This window comes from Rosa rugosa, chromosome 6 (genome assembly GCF_958449725.1).
Source record: "Rosa rugosa chromosome 6, drRosRugo1.1, whole genome shotgun sequence".
NCBI classification, from domain to species: Eukaryota; Viridiplantae; Streptophyta; class Magnoliopsida; order Rosales; family Rosaceae; genus Rosa; species Rosa rugosa.
Genome location: NC_084825.1, coordinates 53,951,450 through 53,972,199, shown reverse-complemented (window position 1 = coordinate 53,972,199; position 20,750 = coordinate 53,951,450). Strand labels below are relative to the sequence as shown.

General features: G+C 38.4%; 4 protein-coding genes and 1 long non-coding RNA gene across 10 annotated transcripts; 2 read left to right on the top strand and 3 right to left on the bottom strand.

Annotated features, from left to right (window-relative positions):
* Nucleotides 1–322: 322 nt before the first annotated feature.
* On the top strand, nt 323–3,164 carry LOC133714158 (uncharacterized). The gene is made up of 6 exons (XM_062140231.1): nt 323–1,013; nt 1,159–1,327; nt 1,572–1,748; nt 1,875–1,958; nt 2,193–2,274; nt 2,396–3,164. The coding sequence occupies exons 1-6, from the start codon at nt 661–663 to the stop codon at nt 2,851–2,853; spliced, it is 1,323 nt and encodes a 440-aa protein (XP_061996215.1). The 5' UTR covers nt 323–660; the 3' UTR covers nt 2,854–3,164.
* A 245-nt stretch (nt 3,165–3,409) lies between these two features.
* On the bottom strand, nt 3,410–5,617 carry LOC133714160 (uncharacterized). Its single transcript, XR_009848482.1, has 2 exons — nt 3,773–5,617; nt 3,410–3,694 (listed from the first exon to the last, which is right to left on the bottom strand). It is a non-coding gene; the product is annotated as an uncharacterized LOC133714160 (long non-coding RNA).
* A 449-nt stretch (nt 5,618–6,066) lies between these two features.
* On the bottom strand, nt 6,067–7,259 carry LOC133717326 (large ribosomal subunit protein P1). The gene is made up of 3 exons (XM_062144019.1): nt 7,096–7,259; nt 6,631–6,837; nt 6,067–6,294 (listed from the first exon to the last, which is right to left on the bottom strand). The coding sequence occupies exons 1-3, from the start codon at nt 7,162–7,164 to the stop codon at nt 6,238–6,240; spliced, it is 333 nt and encodes a 110-aa protein (XP_062000003.1). The 5' UTR covers nt 7,165–7,259; the 3' UTR covers nt 6,067–6,237.
* A 1,674-nt stretch (nt 7,260–8,933) lies between these two features.
* LOC133715589 (serine/arginine-rich splicing factor SR34A) lies at nt 8,934–13,703 on the bottom strand. 4 transcript variants are annotated; one of them, XM_062142126.1, is made up of 14 exons: nt 13,552–13,697; nt 12,613–12,878; nt 12,349–12,469; nt 11,731–11,796; nt 11,576–11,650; nt 11,343–11,472; nt 11,167–11,213; nt 11,028–11,085; nt 10,437–10,486; nt 10,291–10,347; nt 9,959–10,029; nt 9,789–9,860; nt 9,615–9,669; nt 8,934–9,300 (listed from the first exon to the last, which is right to left on the bottom strand). In XM_062142126.1, the coding sequence occupies exons 3-14, from the start codon at nt 12,433–12,435 to the stop codon at nt 9,280–9,282; spliced, it is 789 nt and encodes a 262-aa protein (XP_061998110.1). In that variant the 5' UTR covers nt 12,436–12,469; nt 12,613–12,878; nt 13,552–13,697; the 3' UTR covers nt 8,934–9,279. The 4 variants fall into 4 exon arrangements, with proteins under 4 accessions (XP_061998110.1, XP_061998111.1, XP_061998109.1 ...); XM_062142127.1 differs by lacking the exon at nt 13,552–13,697 and adding an exon at nt 13,038–13,544; XM_062142125.1 differs by lacking the exon at nt 12,613–12,878 and having other exon boundaries at nt 13,552–13,703.
* Nucleotides 13,704–16,643: 2,940 nt separating this feature from the next.
* On the top strand, nt 16,644–20,744 carry LOC133714874 (polyadenylate-binding protein-interacting protein 12). Of its 3 annotated transcripts, none has more exons than XM_062141140.1 (12): nt 16,644–16,781; nt 16,895–17,029; nt 17,154–17,745; nt 17,940–18,056; nt 18,159–18,203; nt 18,303–18,375; nt 18,473–18,585; nt 18,765–18,824; nt 18,910–18,957; nt 19,085–19,153; nt 20,174–20,235; nt 20,348–20,744. In XM_062141140.1, exons 3-12 carry the CDS (start codon nt 17,239–17,241, stop codon nt 20,406–20,408), a joined length of 1,155 nt encoding a protein of 384 aa, XP_061997124.1. In that variant the 5' UTR covers nt 16,644–16,781; nt 16,895–17,029; nt 17,154–17,238; the 3' UTR covers nt 20,409–20,744. The 3 variants fall into 3 exon arrangements, with proteins under 3 accessions (XP_061997124.1, XP_061997126.1, XP_061997125.1); XM_062141142.1 differs by having other exon boundaries at nt 16,645–16,781; nt 17,943–18,056; XM_062141141.1 differs by having other exon boundaries at nt 16,677–16,781; nt 16,904–17,029.
* Nucleotides 20,745–20,750: the final 6 nt, after the last annotated feature.

The following is a 20,750-nucleotide window of genomic DNA, read 5'->3' as shown; positions in this document are numbered from 1 at the left end:
TATTTAAAAAATAATGAATATCCGACTCATATAAATTTTGATTAATTGCGTGATTTCAATTTACAGATTTCAAGTAATTGCTTTTCAAGTTTTAGGAGTATGTAATGTGCCAACGGTCCCAAATAGCCTTCATGACATGAGCTAGGATCTGAGAAACAAAACAACTAGCTACAGGATACAAGAAGCAAAACGATAATACTGGTTAAGATAGTCAAACAAGGTAATCCTCTAACTCTTACCACGTGTAAAAGCCCACAGAACAAAACCCACCATAACCATAAAAGCTAAACCTAAGGTTTTAGACGACGTGAAAAACAAGAAACCTCAGCCACCGGGAAGCAAGCACTTGGAAACTTTAGAATCGTACGTTTCCAGAGCCTTTGTCGTTTCGTCTCCTTCTTGGTGCTCTTGGAAATCATTGGACGTATCAAAATATCTAATCTTTGTTATCCACCAATCCCAAATCCTATTTTAGCTTCTCCACAATCTGTAGAGGGCTCCCCTGATTTTCCTGACGCAATTCCCAGCCTACACCACTGAAACGGCGCCGTCGTATGAACCCCAAATCAACTATTTGTTTCTGTGTTTGATGCTAGAAATCCCCAAAAACCAAAAATTTAATAACAGAGTTGCAAACTCTGCGTCAAAGTTTCGAGCTTTATGGCGGTAACCAACATGGATGCTCCGCATGAGATTTTGGAGATGGTGAAAATAGAGTACACGGACTTTGTGGTGTTTCTGGGTCCTCTGTGGACGGCTTTCCTTATTGGTATTGTGATTGGTTGGGCATGGAAGCCGAAGTGGGCAACATTTGGTCAGGAAAAACTAGGCTCCTCTGTTTCTAAAGTCTTGGATTCGTCTATGCCTACTTCGCCGGCTAGGTCTGTGATGTCACCACCCTTAAAAGGGTTCTCATCAGCACCGTGCTTGTTCCAAGGCTATGAAGCTTGGTTCATTAACCATGCAGTGCAGAAGAGGCTTTCTCCCTCGCCTATCGAATTTGATGACCACAGGTACTGGTGTTATTGTTGCAATTTGATATGAAATGTTGTTACTTTGAGCTTAGTTTTGATTTTTGTTGGGTTTGGTCCTAAGCGTTGTTGAAGAGTGTAAAAGTTGGAACGGAATTTCTCACTGGTTCTTGTACATTTTGTGTAGTACCTGTACATCGCAGATGAATGAGAAGAAGTCTAATGTTGTGGCTCAGGAGGATGTAGAAAATCTATGTCGGCTTGTAGATATGAAAGATGGAGGTCCGGCTTGGATACATATGATGGATCGTTCAACTCCAACTATGGCCTACCAAGCTTGGCGTAGGGATCCGAAGGTAATTGGTTTCCTTAATTCTCATTTCTAAAAGTTTTTGTAGAAAATAGAATTCATTACAAACAATCGATGCACAGCCATGTTTCATTGCTTTATCTGAACTTTCATTCCATTAGTTTGTTTCCTTTTTACTAATTTCTATTGTGTCAAATTATGTGGGAGAAGTTAGTTTTTGTAGAAAGTAGAGTTCTTTAAACACAATCAATACACAATCCATGTTACATTGTTTCCTATTCTTCTGTTAGATTGGTCCTCCTCAATATCGTAGCAGGACTGTGTATGAGGATGCAACGCCGGAGCTAGTGAGGGACTTTTTCTGGGATGATGAGTTCCGGTTAAGGTGGGACAACATGCTTAGTGATGCCACAACCTTAGATGAGTGCCCAACCACAGGAACCATGGTTGTTCAGTGGATAAAGAAGGTGAGACTTTTGAATTCTGTTTTATATATTCTCACCAATCAATCTAAGTTTCAGTTTTTATGATTACAAAGATTCTCCCTTGCATATGCTTAAGTTGTTTATCTCTGCATTGCTTTTGTCCTGCAGTTCCCGTTCTTCTGTAAAGACAGGGAATACATAATAGGACGTCGAATTTGGGAGTCAGGAAGGAAGTATTATTGTGTGACAAAGGTATGAAGAATGGAATTTATGTTTGACTTGTATGTTCTATTCTCTTTATCACTTCACTTCCTTTGATGATTACCGGCCTCTGCCTTGCTATGCCATTTTGTGATGTGAACTGGCAATGGCACATGGGTTGGACTTTGAAAGAAACTGAGGACTAGAATTCTTGAAGCAGAAACAGTGTTCCGTTTCCCATTCTTCTTTGACTAGATACATCAATGTTTGTCTTTTCTTTTGTAGGGAGTACCCTATCCTTCTATTCAAAGGCATGACAAACCAAGACGTGTGGATCACTACTACTCAAGTTGGTGCATTCAAGCAGGTAAACTCATGCTAGTCTTCTTTAATCTAATCAAAATGACATTAGGAATATTCAGTGCTTTGGTTTCATCAGTTGCAATGATCAAGTGGCCTTGCCTTCTTAATTTGTACATAACCTGCAGTGGAATCAAGACACGGCAATGGCCAGCTGACTGCATGTGAAGTTCAACTGTTTCATCAAGAGGAAACGGGAATCCCATGGGAAATTGCAAAACTTGCTGTACGAAAAGGAATGTGGGATACTGTAAAGAACATGGAGTCTGGTTTACGTGCTTACCAGAATGAGAGAGCGTTAGGTGGAATAATTTCTCGGCCTGCCTTTCTGGCTCAGATCAACACCAAAATAAATCTAGAGTACCTGAAAGCCTCCGCTGGCACTGAGGATTCATCACAAACTGCAGTGGTGACTACATCTGACAAACCTTTCAGTGGGAACATACGGAATCTTATAATTGTTGGTGGGAGTATTCTCCTTGCATGCACTCTTGACCGGGGGTTTCTGGTGAAGACAGTAATATTCGGTGTGGCCGATGTGGCCAGGAAGTTTGCAAATGTGGGGAAGAAGTCAAAACCAAAGTGATTGGATCTAATCCAAGAACTTCGATAGGTATGCTGTGATCTTCATCCTGAGTAATACCCTTTTCCATGTCTTCAACAGGAGAGAAATTAAGAGCACACTAGTATAGTTACTCATATAAGAAAGAGGAGACTGTTGATTAATTAATATAAAGTATATGAACCCTAGAGTTGTATCAAGAATACGGAGACATTTTGTAGCTGTATATACATTAACTGATATTCTTTAGGTTTCCACACTGCTGAATTAGGCAGTTCAGCATGTGTAACTCATTGGAAACTATCAGAAACAGAGTTTACAGAGTCTTCGTTGCTTATGTTAGTATTAGCTTCACACCGGCTTGATTTCTTTTGTGAAATTTACGCAATACTGAACTAGATGGGGTTTCCTTGCTCGTATCATATGAATTTATTCTGTTTTTTCATGTTTGTAAATTGTAATGGGAATTTTCAATTTATAATAAAAGGAATTGTAGTACAATGACGGTTGTATTGAGAATAACAATGTTAGTACGTCCATTGGAAATTTGGCATAAATTCTCAATCAAATAAGACATGAATGGCAACAAGGAAAGAAATTCCTCTTGATTTCTTCTTTTCATTTCGAGTGTGGCAGGGAATCGAAAATGCTGAAAACTGAGGAGATAATATATATGCCCTTCATGAACTATATACAGACTGGAAATAAGGCATGTATTCCTTGGGAACTAACGACCAACCAAGGTTTCAAAAGAGTCCAACCCATCAAATTGAGGTGCCAACTTCGGCATCTGTGTGTTGCTCACCTCCACCTTGGCTTGTGTCATGAAATTTTCAATAGATGCTCGAATCCCACCTCGGGTTTCCTGCTTCAAGAAGAAGCATGATTCAAATATAAATCAGGAGACCTAGACATATAGATATAGATGCGCTCTAATTCTAACCTTTTGTTTGTAATGATTTCTGTCAAGGAAGTAAATCCCAGCTCCAGCCGCAACGACGAAAGGCAGTGACATATTGACAGTACTCATGGCCATCGCAACTGCTGAAGATTAGCTATTGTTGATTCTTGAGACAATTTTTGGCCTTCTGATGATAATATGTGAACTTATAGATAGCTTTGAGTGGAGGGACAACAAAAGGAGAGTAAAGCAAAGGAATGAGAGATGCCTTGGTGGTGAAGACAAGTAAAGAATGGCACCAATCACCAATAAAAGGCGAACAGAGAAAAGCAGCAACCAAAAGCCAGTATGAAAGATAACCAGGATTGCAATGTGACGATTTTTTGTGGCAAATTAATATATATTGAAGAATAACTTTTGCCGACGACGATTGTCTAGAATTGTTTCTTTGCAATCACTAGTTAAGAAACAATGCTACACAGCCTACACTGGTAAGGGTATGAGAAAGCTTCTTTGTACTTTGGCGGGAAATGAACGGGAGCTTTCATGCTGGTAAGGGTATTTTAGGAATTGCAAAGAGTAAGGTTTGGGTTCTGGTTTGCGCCATTGTACAAACTACAAAGCTATTATACGTACAGCCGTTAAAACGGTGCGTTTCACTTTAACAGTGTTGGTCTGGGCCTTGTCTATAGTCCGAAAATTGGGCTTGAGAAAAGAGCCTCATTGGGCCGAGCGAGACCTTGGAACGGTGCGTTTCACCTTGGAAAAGTTAGACTGTGCCTACTCTATAGTCTACTAATTAAGCCTGAGAAAAGAACCTTAATGGGCTGATAGTTAAGTGGAGCGTTCCAGAAAATGGGCTTTAGAGTTGAGGAAAGAGCCTTAATGGGCCTTATTGGGCTATTGAAATATTCAAAAGTCCACCGGAAAGACTCGCACTTGTTTTTCTCCGATGCGGACTTTCCCGCCAAATCAATGAAGGCTCGGCGCCAATCTTCGTAGCACCATCCCAAAACTAGGTCGTTCGATTCGTTGAGTACAAGAGGTGGGAAAATTATCGCAAGTATCTGAAATCGAGGGTTCCGGCGACGGATGGGACTGGATCGAGTGGAACAATGCTGCTAAGGATCGGATTTAGTTTTTTATATACAATTTCTCCAATATGATCGAGCTTGCTATATGCAATCTAAAACATGATGAACACAAGCCAAGTATATTATTTTGCATTAAGCTTTTCTTTATTCCACAAGCATGACAAGAACAAACAATTTGATTACAAGTATATACAGATGGTGAGAGAGAGAGAGAGTTGAATCTGATCATCACTGAAGAACAATGGTTTCGAAACAGTGAACCCCATCGATCTCCGGCGCAAACCTTGCCAATGGCATCATACTGCTGCTGCTGCTTCTCTCCATGTTCACTATTGGCCGCCACCGCCGATGATGAAGAAGCAATTTCACCGGCCTCCTTCTGTTTTTCCTTGTCGTTTTCTATGAAGCTCATTGGCTTGTGGATTATATCCGAGGAGAACATTGTTTCTGATAATAGGAATAATAGGCTCTTTGCTTCTGAGTTTGATGACTTGAGCGAGAGGAGGTATTTAAAGAACAAGAGAACTGGTCCAAGCGCAATGGAAAACTTTGGTCTATCTAACACCGACTAGATACGTGGATGGGTTAAATTAGATAGACCATCCATAAACATAGATAGACCAAACTAGGTACTTGAGAGCCTAATTTAATGAACATACCCATCGGAGAGATTGTATTAGGTACTTGAGAAAAGTTTGGTCTCTATATAACACTTGATCGGAAGTTTGGTATGTTTCACCCGTCGGAGAAATTGTAAGGCTTCTTATTCTAAGAGCTTCAGATATTTTTCTCATATCTACAAGGATGTGATAGAAACTTCGAATCAAGTGTCTTGTAGATTCTAGACTCAATAATGATCATGGAAATCATTATAAGAATGCAAACTTTGGTGGTGTGGTATATTAGTCAGTGGCCACCATCAAATTAGGTTATGACAGTGAGGGAGTAAAAATCCAATTAAATTTTGGCCTAATCCAGTTTGCGACACTAAAAATCAAACAAAAATGGACCAGGACAAGAGTCCATTATGCTAGAATTGTACCAGCAAACCCGATTGGAATCAGGGATCGGATTATTTGGCTAAGAAAACCACTAAAATGGGACAAAAGGGGCCTAATGGTGGGAAACACAAAACCAAACCACAAAATTACAATGCTTCCCAGTGAAAATACAATGGAATAGGTTGATTCGGCATATAATCTACTTGCATATCATAAACCACACACATTGTAGATAATTAAAGATGGGTAGAAAGACTTATTATTATTCAACAAGTTAAATGAGATAGATGTACTACACAGTAGGTAAAATTATAAACTTTTAGAGCAGTAATTGAACATAAATTGGTCCTAGAATGGGCTGAAACCAAGAAGACAACAAGTATGAGCCTCCATGATTATTTTGTACGATCTTCTAGTCATCGAACAAGCTGATACCCAAGTCATCATCACTTTCTTCCTCTGGTTCGTCCTGCATATACAGCAAACAGAAGTTTAAGAAACAAGTTGAACAGACAAGAACAGCAACCAATATGTAAAGAGATTAAAGCATCATAAGTATCCTTACTTCATGTAAAGAAAAACTCTAAAAGACAACAAAGACACAATGTTATACCCAGAACCAAGCATCAAAGCAACAGGGTATTTCTATTGATAAACTTGAATTTCAAGGTCTATACTAATCAGAGCTCTCATTCATAACCACAGATTCCGTAATAGAGCAACGAATTTATGCAAGAATAGCAAGTAATTGGTGTATCAAATTCACAACTGAAAGCCAAGCAGAGAGCCTTAAACACATTCTCACCTTCTTCTCCTCGGCTGCAGGAGCAGCAGCACTGGCGGTGGCAGCCGGAGCAGCCATAGCTACTGGAGCTGCACCACCACCACCACATCCAACATTCATTGTAAGGCCACCAAGATCCTTCTGCTCCGCAAGATTGGCAAAGAGGTTGGGCCAGTATGCTTCCACGTTAACATTTGCAGATTTGATCAAAGTAGCAATCTTCTCGGCCTATTTCAACCAAAACAACATAGAATTCTCAGATATATAATCAAAGTAACAGGAGAAACATGCATGAAACTACAAACTTCTAGCACAGCGTTTTATCGAGTCTACACTATTTTATTCCTTCGCTTCCACAGATTGACAAAGCATATACAAAAGATATAAACACAGCACCAATTTGGAATTAGAGTTTATAATTAAGCTCCACAACATGTTGAAATTTCCAAACTACGTAGACCTAATATCAATGAGGGAGGTTCTTACTGTGATTGGGATGCCCTCGTCATGAAGAATCATGGCGGCGTAGGCGCAAGCAACTTCACCGGTAGACATGGTTTCACACAAGATTGGATTTCACTCTGAACCAATCAAAATTATAAAACCGAAGAACAATGCGGAGGAGGAGGGATGAGGCGCAGCGTTGTAACCGTTTTGTAAATAGGGTCTTATATAGAAGGTTGAAAGGGCTAGGGTTTTTTATTAGGATGCCACGACAGTTGTCGGTTTATTACTTGGGCCGGCCCAATTCGTAATCAACAACTCACCACTTTTTAGGGAGCCCACTACTAGCCCACTTCGTAATCAACTCATTCCTTGGGCTGGGTTTTAGACTTTTAGGGATCACACTGCTAGCCCAATTCGTAATCAGCGCACTGGGTTTTAGGGACCGCACTACTAGCCTAATTCGTAATCAACTCATCACATGGGCTGGTTTTTCGGGGGCGCACTACTAGCCCAATTATGTTCCTTTACAGCTTTTTTTTTTTTGAAAGGGAAAAAAGGTCCTATTTACAGGACGGAAAATGAAACTGCATGGGCATATAGGGCTGGCAGATCCAGCCGAGACAAACCAGCTAACCGTATCCGTCCCAAACCAAGTTTTTCGGTAGCCGACAATTTCGGTAACCGAAGTTGCGGTACGATATAACCGAACCGAGATGGGGTAATTGGTACGGTACTAATATTGAATTTTACAGAAATACGGTATACCGTACCGTACCACATATTTAATCCCTAATCCCTCATTCCCTCAGACGGACACCTCAGTCTCCCTCTCTCTCTTAAACCCAAGGTCCCCAGCCCTCAAACTCTCTCGTTGTCACTCCCTCAGACGGAGACCTCACTCTCTCTCGAATCCGAGCTCATCAGCCCTCAAACTTTGTTGCTGTCACTCCCGTTGTCATCGAACGAGCTCTGGCCATAGGCAACAATGGTAGATGGGAGGAGGAAGGAGAGTTCAGGGGCGCTGGGGGTGGGTTTTCTGATCTTGCAGACCTAGAGGGGTTGGGATTTGGATCTTGGTTGCTGGTTTGGGGTCGAAGGAGATTGAAACGGATCTCGACCGTCGGTTTAGGGGAGTTGTGACGACCAAGCCTCGACTAGCAGCAAAGGTGGATAGTTGTTGGTTTAGGGTCGGCGACTGAAGCAGCGGACTGGGTGGTGGTGAATTAGGTCTGCGGCGGCTGGGGATAGTTTCCTTGTAACTCCTTGTGCTAGTCCGACAGTGGTGGGCCGGCGGATGGTGGCTGTCCGGCGGTGGTGGAGGGATGGCAGAGGTGGTGGTGTCGGGTTGGGATTGACTCTGCAAGATCTGGGCTTGCCTTGCCTAGCGAGCCTAAACATTCTCCTTACTCCTTTGGTTTGGGCTCAATTCTATGGCTCTGGCCGGATTGTGGCCTAATTATAAACTCGCTTGGAGGCCCAACCAACCGACTATCTCAGTATACCAAAATCTGTGGCCGGTAATGGTAGCCTATTTTGTGTACCAACTACCAAGAATGTCCGGTACGGTAGATGGTATTGGGCTTGAATGTCCGGTACCGTACCGAACCCACCCCTAGGCATACGGCTGATTGTAATTTTTATGTACGATATGATATTGATTGGTTTAACTACTTTGTTCTTCTTTAGCTAGTTATTTTTTAACAAATTAGATAAAGGATCTCCATTTCATTTAAAGGGACCAAATAAAGTTGAAACCTTCAACAAACAAAAGTATATATCACGTAGCTAAATCGTTTTTGAAGACCTACGATTTTTTTCAATCCACAACAATGTTACAAGGAAACAGTGAACTGAAATCTACCGCTATTATTCAGAAGGAAAAAGAGGTCCCAAGATTATAAAATGAATGATAAAACGATACAGTCGCAAATTCACATGATGTCCAGTGAATAGCTCTTATTTATTCAAGTCAATCTTACGCAACAAGTCCACAAAACTAACTAATACTAAAATACACCCCGATAGTGTCTTACCCCGTTCATGGTCAAATTAAAATCACTAGACATTATCGCTCTTTTCTGGACAAATAAACACACAATAGCAGCCATAATCCAAAGCCAATGAATGTTCTAAACAAAAAAAAAATTTCAACAAGTCCCCTCAGATATTTGAATTCTTGCACCTAACACCCATACACCTTGGAAGGATGACTTGCCAGGAGGATCAAGCACTATCTGACCGCGCCTGCAATATATCAATCTTAAGTTAGCATAATGAAATATGTCTAGCTATTAACTTAGGCCAAGGTTTTTAACTCAAAAATTGGCAAAACTTTCAACCAATATCTCTCTAATTCTACTTTCTATAGAGCCAAGTTTAAACTCAAGTCCAACCAAGCATGTCCAATTATTTCCAAGAATACAGTGTTTGGATGTTGTAGGAATGTAGGTTATTCGTTTTATTCCATCCGTAACTAAAAAATAACCTTCCATTTTCAAATTACTAGTGCCTATACTATGCCACACATGAACTTGTACATTAGAATATACTCCACTTACCGGGCGGGGAGACCCTGACCTTGATCTTGACATTGATCTTGATCTTGATCTTGGCCTGCATTGGGTAAATTTATAAAAGCATGTATTAGACATCATAAACAAAACAAAAAACAAAAAAAAGAAACAAATACAATTAAGAGAGTAAGAATTACTTATAAAGCCAAAGCCAAATACCTGGAAGGTTTGACCGGAGATGCAGACCTAGATCTTGAAACTGATCTAGAAACAGATCGCTCCAAAGAATTGCTGCATTATACAGAACGAATCACAAGATGTAAAAGGAGAAAGTAATTGCAAAATAATAACACTAATAGTAGATAAGTTGGCGGACGACAGCGCAATACCTCTTATTCCTTCTTACACTACGGCTTCTGCTCCGACTCCTAGAGGGACTGCTGCTTTCATACACTTTAACCTGCCCAGTTGGTACACAAACAATTGCCAGAACAATTTTGTGAGACAAACCTAAGTCAGAAATTTGAGAAGTATATTTCTACAGGTTACAATCAGGAATGGAATAGAGAACTCAGAGTACTCGCACCATCAACCTTAACAGCAACATGTTGCAAGATCCATGGTAAAGATAAATCATTTGCAAAATAATATTTACACATCATTCAAACAACCAGATAAATAAAGCACACCCTAGCAAACTTCCACAAAGATAAAGGTTTACCCGAATATAAGATCTTGCCCAAGGATTTTTAAATTCAGTATCATGAAGTTCCCGAACCTGAAAAAAGAACAATGAAAATATTATGTAAGCAAGTGAATTAGTGTGGAGCTTATAAAGGGAGCAGAAGGTCTTGTAGTTGAACTTACAGCATATTTCATGTCATCATAATTGTTATAATCAACCAAGCCATAAGTCCCTGAACACAAAGCAGGAAATTCATGTGTTAAGCAGATAAACATTTCAGCTCATAGAAAATTAGGATAACCATTAATTGCATGCTAGTGTATTTTCATAAGATCTTAAGTATTACTGATGACTCTATAGCTTTTCTAGAGTATGATGGCATGGAGAGTGAAGACACTTATCTGGTACTAATTATAGAATATTGTTGGTCTACATAAACAGTTTTCTTTAAAAAAAAATTTCTCTATAAGCCACTACAGTTAGCCAACTTACATCGGAGCTGATAAAAACAAAGCAGAAAGGGTTGTTTGCATTAAGAAAATTTCTAGGCAGGGGGTCAGTATTAGGCACAAATCCTTGCACTTCCCTAATAAGAGGATCTTGAATCTCATTTAAGTTCAAAAAAAAAAAAACACCTCAGGATGCATATCTGACTCTGACACTCAAGTGAAATGTATGATCAACTTAAGTTCAGAAATAAATTGAACAGTAGAGTAAATTGACAAATTAGCGTAGAGGTATCAATTGCTAAAAATATAGGGTAAAAACTATACCTTCACTGTCACGACAAACCTCGGCAAAACACACATCACCAGCTTTTCGCATATGATCCTGAAATCAATAATCAGTAAGGTTACAAGTAGAATACAAAACAAATGGGGTGCACAAGTTTGGGAGTAGACATAAACAAACCTTCAAATCTTGCCATGAAGCAGAAGAAGGGAGGCCACGAACAATAACTGGATCAAATGCAAATATACATCAATCAGTACGAAACTAAACGTACGTGAACTTTTAATGGAAAGCACGTGTTAAACATATCCCGGATTGTTATTCAACCAAGTAAGGCATCCTAGAAGAAGACACACCTCGAAATTCAGAATGACGTGAGACACCAAATCGACCCCCACTGCTGCCTCCTCTGCTACTGCCTCCACCATATCCACCACGACGATCACTAGGTGGCGGGCCCCTACTACCACCATGGGCAAGCTCAACCTGTATTGGGGACAAACAAAAAATCAATAAACCACGAAGAAACCACAATACAACATAGAAAAATAAATTTATAGCCAGAAGCATAACAGGAACTTTTTAGTACCCTTAAACGACAGCCATCAAAGTTGTACCCATCACGACCCCTAATTGCATCTTCTGCATCCCGAGAACTCTCAAACTGAAATCCAAACATATAGTCCATTAGAGAACTATCAAGGTTCATTCAAATACATCCAGAGCACAAAGCACAATAAGTACCTCAACAAAACTATAGCATGGAGGGCGAGGTGGAACCTTCAATTCAATATCCAAAATGCGGCCATACTGCAGAGGAAAATCAAGTTTAGGATGCTGAACAGACAGAACTAATACAATTCATTTCAAATAAGTGAAATAATTTCACAAAGAAAAAGAAAAGAACATTTTTTTATCTAATAAGTGCTACAAGAACTCTTTCATACTTGTTTTTAACACATACTATCATATATCAAAAACTTTTTGCATCAAGGCCAATGAACTGCACAAACCTCGTGAACTAAAACAGACACCTTAACCAAAATTTAGAAATAAACAACTAGAAGAAATGAAAGTTGCAAGCAGTGATCTATAAACCTCGTCATGTTAAAAAGCAAGACACTGCATAACACATGTAAAATTAAGCTTGTGCTCTTTTAGTAAATCAAACATGGAAAATTATTGTGTGCACTTGCTCAAATAATAATGTGTAATTTGTAAAATCAGATTTAACTTCCAAAGAGAATGATATAAGTTATACTTCTATTGACATACCAAAATACAGGGTGTAACAAAAATTATTAAGGATAAATGAAGCTCATATACGAACAACCAATATATAGTAAATAATTCGGTGACAACCTTGTAGAATAAATCTTCAACCTCCCGTTCTCTTATATCTGAGGGTAGGTTGCCGACATAGATTGTGCGAGAAAATCGTCCACTCATATTTGAGACCAAAAGATTGGCTGCTGCAAATTTTCTGCAATCAAAGAAATAATTCATGTGAATATTGCATCCAACAATTTGTAAAAATCTGCTAGTTTGGTGTCCAGTTATCATCTTCATGTACTCTGTTGACAATATAAAAAGAAAAGAAAAGCAAAACCAAACAATGAAGCAAACCAAGAGAGCAATCCTCGAGGTGAGCCGTGCTCCACAAGCTCCATTGCTCATTTGCTCCAAGATGCTCCAAAGCAATAATTATATTGAATTAAAATTTGAACTCCTCATCCTCTCCAGAATTTTAGCAGATGTATAGATCTTCTGAGAGTGAGCAAGAATCTCCAATAACAAAAAATTATACTCATAACTCCAAAATGATTCTCCCACTCCCTCTCTAAATCCCTATGTATGATTGCAAAGCTCATATTTGTCCAAGCGCTTGACATCTATCATAAACAAAGCATCTGTGTCATGAGATCAGGCAAGATTGGCATGTATTTATGTATTTACCTTATTCAGCTCTCTTAAGAGCATTGGAAAACAAAAACGAAAAAACAAAAACCCTAGAAAACAAGTTAAATTTCTCCCATTTATCTTACACTTACTTCCAGTGTTGCATAAACCATGTCCATGGTGCTCTCAAGGATCCCATTATTCATCGAATTTACGCACCAATCACCAGTTTTATCATGGTAATGTTTCTAATAATGATGCAGTTTCCAATTTCCCCGACTCGATTGCTAATCAGCTTTTCATAAATTACACATAAAAGCCATGCAGACAGTGTTTCTTTAGTTTAAAACGTCTTCTTGCACAGTACTCTTGATCTCTTAAACATCAAGAAACCGAATTCACTGCCGAAATGTATAAGCAGAAACTAAGCCCTAAGAACACAAATGTAGAATCCAAGCCAAAATCCTCCAAGATAATCAAGGCCGCTTTCATCCTCAATCAAAGACGTAATGAAATCTTGGCTACCTAGCTCAAATACTCTCCAAAATTTACCAGCGACTAAAAACCTAGCAGATAGTGCAGAGAATCACAGAAACGCAGCGATTTCAAAACCCTAAAAAGGTTAATGCATAGAAATTGAAGAGGGGAAGAGGACGAATATCACACTGGAGACGAATCGGAGAAGCTTCGGAGGTGAAGAGTGCGGTTGTGGGCAGCGCCGGCGCCTGAGCCGTTCGAGCTTGAAACTTCGAAACGCCGAGAAGAGAGAAAGTGAAAGAGAGCTAGGGCAAAATGCCTGATATATAAAAATGTGTGAGAGTAAAATTCTGGACCTCTTTTACGGCTCGATGGTTTGGGCCTAGGCCCAATATTAGAGTCCGGATATAACATTAAGTATGTAACCCCATTTCTATGGAGGGCCTCTGCTTAAAGGTCCAGTGTCCCCAATTTGAGCCCAAAAGTGGGCTGAGCTACTATTGAGTAACGCAGTCTATTTCAGTCCACTATATTGCGACGACTGCTTCGAAGGATTGAAGACGAGCAAATTATAAGCTTTGCTATTTTGATAAATACCTGACCTTGTTTCTTTGTTTTTATTTTGTTTTTCGCTTCAAAACTCTTTGTTTGGAAAGTTGCATTTGACACCGTAAGTCATCGAGTAAAATATTACTCCGCTAATCAAGCAAGAATCCAAAGGCTTGTGTATATAGGTCGCTTCCTCTCTTTTTTCCAATCTTGTCCTTCTAGAATTTTAAAACAATCGTAATCTATAAGTTCTTGATAGTTCAAGAATGCACGCAGAAACACCTAAACTCGTCAAAGCCATGCTTGCATTTGGCTTCTTATTCTCCTTCATCCTACTCCATTGAGACTTGGGAGGGTTTTCAAACTTTCTGACTTTCTCTTGTTTTCCTCTGTGTTGACCATCTGAATAGAAAGCCCTCCATTTCAACATTCCAAGTCGATCAAGTTGTATGTTGCTCACTTTCAAGCCCAAACACGACGTTGTGTTTTGTTCTTCAATCCATGCACACATGTGCTAATTGAGTCGTGATGGGAAGGTTCTCAAATGCGATGGATATACATGTATGGAAAACAAAAGCTTAGCTTTGACTGGCTTCTGCAATTGCTTGCTTATATTAGGAATCGGAATGCTTGAACAAGTCGGATCTTCTACCATTCCACCATAACCAAATAAGTATAGAAGTAGATACGTAAGTGGTCGTATAATACAAGTATAATACTTGGATTCCGACGTTACCGTAATAATTTCTTTGAGGAGTTGGAAAAATTTAGGACAATTAAAATGTTTGCATTGAGAGCCCCATCATTTCCTGGTCCACAAGCAAAATGAATGAATGAGATTTAGCTAATTAGGGGTGGTGCTTTAGCATGATTTGGGGCTAGATCTACTAAGAGCAATGCCAAACTATTTACAAGGCAAATAGGATCAATCAAGCACTCCAAACTATGTTGCTTGAGAAGGCAATAATAAATTGACAAAATCGGTTATTGTTGGGACGAATATTGATTATAATATAGTGTAACTTAAAAACAACAATGTTAAAGCATTGATTTTTTATTGTAGTAACTATCGTGTTATTTACGTTATTGAAATATTATATTTGTTTTTATGTCTAAGCATATTAACCATGCCATTCGAGTTATTGCTGAAAATGATTGATTAATAAAATTGACCGTAATCTACAATGTGTTTTCCCTCCTTGTCTATGAATTGGAAACGAGACTAACTTTTTTATTTTTATTTCTATTACACCAATGGTTGCCAACCAAAAATTATATAATATGCATAAACAAAAAGTATAATCACATGTTGGTTACAAACATTATTGTTTCACCAATAAGTAATGAGTTTAGTGATCAAGTGATTGCTTAGTGTAGTTAAGTATGAAAATAAATAAAATAATGAGGGATTTTAAATTTCTTAGATTGCTTTGAAAAATGAACTAGGACAAAGAAATGTACAAGATTCAAGTTGGAAGATTTATACACTTGTATGGTTGGACATGATATTGATGTGATTCCCTTCTCAAAGATGTGACAATACGGCTTTAGTAATCAATCATAAATACGATAAGATTGTTACTTGGTGACATGATTATTTGCTTATCTTTCCATTCTATACATTTCATACGAACACGACAAGAGTATTTTCTGACCTTCTATGTAAAACTTTGACATTGTTCATTCTTCACATATAACACATCATAGTGCCGTAGCTGTACTGGCCCTCTTCAAAATACAACATGAAATAAGTACGTTATGATAGTAAAATAAACTGTTACTCCTTACACTCTAATGCCAAAGTATAGTGTGCTTAAAAAAGATACTACCAGGCTCCGATAAAAGAGTATGATACTGATATTAATATTCATGTCTCTACACACAATGACTCATTTAAGCAGTTTGATATATGATCATAAAAATGCAATGAGTTGTCTGTACTGCAAAAATTATTGGATTTGCACACGTTACACGTAATGGTCATAATGAGATAAATTACATAACATGAGTATCGTAAAAGTTTATTAAGTAAAAAGGTACTTGCACAACCGTTATGTTTAAAAAATCACTTCCAATAATAGGTTGTATCAACTATATTCAAACAAACTAGGATTTTTTCAAACATATCAAATTCAAAGTTTGTTTTGATCACCGAGAAAACTACGAAACAGAATTAACTTAATCAAACTATAAAAAAAGACCAAAATGTTTTGCTTCCATTGTCAACGTCACTGTCAAGAATATGATATAACAAGGTAACCTTGCAGAGCTTTATACCAACCACTCCAGTATTGAAATCTCCGTATATTTTTCTTTTTCTATCAAATCACAAACTTTATCTTCAACAATTGTAAGAAATAAAAAGGAAACAATTTAAGAGAATAATCTCACCTCCAAATTAGAATGGATACTCTCTTTATCTCATTATTAAATACCAAGCAAATTTGGATTTTCTTTCACTACCAAATTTGAAAAATAGCATCATGTATATCCAAATAGTTTAAAAATCTTTCCATTTTCTACAATATACCTCTCATAAATTCCATCTCATGCGTTTATGTAGGTCATACATGCATCATGCATGTCAGAATATAAACAAAAATTTAAGATCATCACAAAACACATGTTGTATTTGCCAAATTGAAAACTCCAAAACCCGAAAAAAAAAAAAAAAAAAAAATTGGGGTTGGTGGGTCTTCTTCCCCACATATCATAAGAGCAGTATATAATCATCACCACCATTTTGGTACGTTGTGAAGAAGAGAAGGGTCCAAAAATAATCGGACGATCCCAAGCACAAAAAACACATACCCTTTTCCTCTCCCTCTCTCTCTCTCTCTCTCTCTCTCTCTCTCAAACTCTCATCATCAGTGAGTATATATATATTTTTTGGCTGAATAAATATATAATATTTATAAAAAAAAAAGAATAAAGATCTGTGCTTTCTGCTTTGTTTTACCAATTTCTCTTATCAAATTTGCAGTCTTTGCAGACCCTTTTTTTTCTGCTTGGCCTTTCTCTCAATCTGTTATACTAAAGCGATCTTGAGGTGGGCTTTGTTTCATTTCAATGGAGTTGATGCTCTAGATAAGCCTCTCTCTCATTTTCTCTTTCTCTGGTAAGCCAAAAAACAAAAAATGATCCCTCCCTTCTTTTTTTGTTCTGTTTCTGGATTAAACAAAGAAACAAGATGATGATCTAGTTTAGTTTTGTAGTTTCTGATCAATGGTTTTATTTTGCAGGTAGTTTGGTGTTATAAAGTTGCGTACTTTAGAGCTGTTTCGGATCAAAATAAAGGTCTCACGTGTTTTCGAAAACCAAACAAACATGGCTGTTGCTGAGAATGCACCGAGCTTCGATAACTCATCGGAGTCCAATGCTCAGAGCGATCTCGAAAACCCACCAAAACCCAAAATGGACTCGGCTGCTGTGGTGAGTGTGGACCCCAATTTGCAGTCCAATGGTGGTGGTGGTGATGATCAGAACAATTCTGAGCTGAAGAGCCAGGAGGGTTTGTCAGTCCCCAACCACAAGGCTCAAACGGGCCAGATGCAAAATGGGTTCGAGTCCAATGGGGTGGCTGCTGATGACCATCAGATGGTGAAGGCTGGTGGGTATGGGACTGATCAGAGCTCCAATGGGGATGAGAATTTCAAGAGGGATATGAGGGATTTGGAAGAGTTGTTGTCCAAGTTGAATCCCATGGCTCAGGAATTCATACCTCTAAGCCTTGCCAACAACCAAGGGTTTGCTCTTCCTGGTGGATTTGGCTACACTAACAATCTGTTGCTGCAGGCCAATTCCGGCAATGGGAATGGATTTATGGGCAAAAGGGTACGTGTGGATTTTTCAATTTCTTGGATGAAGTTCAGTTTTTTAGGATATTTGGTGATCAGAAATATGAGCTAATTGTTCAGTTGGTTTGGTTAGTTTATGATGGAAATGGATATGTATACTTTGTTGGCTTTTTCTTTGTGTACATTTCCATCAGGAAGTGGATAGCTAATTGGGTTTTGTTTTAATTTCAGCAGAAGAAGAATGGCTATAGTAATCAAGCCAGGAGAAGGAACTATTACAAGCTGAGTTTGGCACAGCGAGAGGAGATGATTAGGAGGACTGTGTATGTTTCTGACATTGACCAACAGGTATGTGTAGTTTGGTGGTTTGTTTTAGGTTCTAGGCTTGCTGTCTGCCTTTGCATTTAACTTGTGTTGTTGTACAATTGACACTCTTTTCTGCATTATCAGGTTACTGAAGAGAACCTGGCTGCTCTCTTTATTAATTGCGGACAGGTAAGCAGTGTTGATATTTTCCTCATATGTTCTTGTTCATTATACAAGGTGCCATGATGGTGGATTATCTTCTGAATTATTTTCTGTCTGCTTTTACAGGTTGTAGACTGTCGTGTATGTGGTGATCCTAATTCTGTTCTTCGATTTGCTTTTATTGAGTTTACAGATGAAGGTATTATCAAAAGCTATCATACTTCAACTAGATAGTGATGATTCTTTGTTTTGTAATGATAAATTGATGAGTCAACAATTTTATGATATGCTTGCAGAAGGTGCAATGGCTGCTTTGAGTCTGTCAGGAACCATGCTTGGCTACTACCCTGTAAGAGTGCTGCCTTCCAAAACTGCAATTGCACCTGTTAACCCAACATTTTTGCCCAGGGTGAGCCCTATACGAGACTTTTCCTATTTGTTATTGACACACTCAAACACACTGACACACACACACACACACACACACACACACATCTTATATGGAAATATATATTATGTGCACAGCAATTCATTTACTCCTGGGCTGATTTTAGATTCTTTTGTCTTTCTTGGTGTTATTCTATGCAGTCAGATGATGAACGTGAAATGTGCTCAAGAACTATTTATTGTACCAATATTGACAAGAAGGTAGTTTTCAACTTTCTAATCGGGTTTACGTGGTTTATGAACAGAACTGGTGCAGCTGTCTAACTGTGTTGTTCACTCGATGCAGGTTACTCAAGCTGATGTCAAACTGTTTTTTGAATCACTTTGTGGAGAGGTTGGTCTATCTATCTGTAAATACTTCTGCTAGAATTGTAATACTGTCTAATGAACTTATATTATTTTTTTTCTTCTGCTAAGATTGTAATTGTCTTATGGTTTTTTTTTCTTAATGGATTGCATAGGTTCAACGCCTGAGGCTCCTTGGAGACTATCATCATTCCACTCGTATTTGTTTTGTTGAGTTTACAGTGGTAATGACATAATGACTTTTGATATATATGCTAAAGTTTTTAATACTCGTGCCTTACTGTATTATGCTCTTTTTGTGTGTTTTCCTCCACCTTTCTTTAGAACCTTTAGACAGTTTATGAAGGCAAAGTTAAGTGATTTAGTCCAATTAGTCTGTGTGGTTCATTACAATTCTAGAATAACCTATAATGAAGTTTTATATAGACTGTTTGGAAATCAGAGGATAGTAATCTGAGTGCAATACATTTTGTTGATTTCTTATATGGATGTTGGTCTATGTTTAAACACAGTAGCGTACTGTTCTAGAATGATCCATGTTGGTCTATCATACTTGCCAATGATCACAAAATTTTGAACATCAAAGAATGTTGGTTTTGGATCCGGGAAATTGGGATTGTAGAGTTAGTGGAAGGTTTATGGTAGTGGCTAACCTGGTGCACTAAAGAGTTACCTGCCTTGTTTTTATGTATCAATTCTGAAAAACACATCGTACCTGGTGAAGTTGTGGGTACTTTTGATGAGCAAGAAGCTTAACCAATGCTCCATTAATCCCGCTGTTGACTGAAGGTCATTCTTGTCAGGATGTAGTTCCTTTTAGAAAAATGTATGGCAGAATTAAGAGTAGTTTGGATAGATAACCCCAAGTTTAGCTCATATCATACTGAGAATTGACTAGGGAAAGGTATAGAAGACTGCCACTTGAACTTCGTTAATAGGGTACTTCTATGTAGAAGACCTCAATATTCAATGCGCATGGACAGATAAATAAGTAGGAGATTTTTTTACCTGCAATATCTTGTGTGCGCAAGCATGCTGTAAGTTGTGGTTAGTCATTATTGAGAAAACACTTAATATATCATGCAAATCATCGTTCTTTGTTAAGATTGAACATCTCATGAATAACTATTTCGATCTCTGTTCTTTTAACAAGTATTGTTTTGTTTTATTATTATTATTATTTTAGATTAAAAGTAGTCTGCTGTTAGTCTCCTTGTCCTTATTCTTTCTTTTCACTTGTGCAGGCTGAAAGTGCAATTGCAGCTCTTAACTGTAGCGGTGTAGTTTTGGGATCACTGCCTATAAGGTTAGTAATCTGTAGCTTGAACTGTTGTATTCTCCAGCTGCTCCCTCAGTCCCTCCTTATAGAAGCAACTTATTTTGGAACTCTTATTCATTTTTATGTGGTATGCATGCAGGGTCAGCCCGTCAAAGACACCTGTCCGCCCCCGTGCTCCTCCTCGCTCTCCATTGCAGTAGACCTGCCTTTCGTTGCTGGACTAATTTCCTGCTGATAGATATATTTAAATATGCATACATAGATACAGATATGTTTACGTATTTGTGTTTATCTATGCTTTTGTTCTTCTGGTTGCTGTTGGGTATCTCTGTTACCTACAACTACTAGGGGTTACTTGTGGATTATTTTCAGTTGTAGAGTTGGATGGAATTCTGAGGCGCTGAATGGTTTTATTTATCGTGCACATTATGATGAAATCTGGAGGAATGGTGCCCGAAATCTTTGTCTTTTGATGTTTCTCATGACCAGAAACTGAAAATATTTTGCCAGTGGTATAAATCTTTTCTTAGCTGTTTTATTCT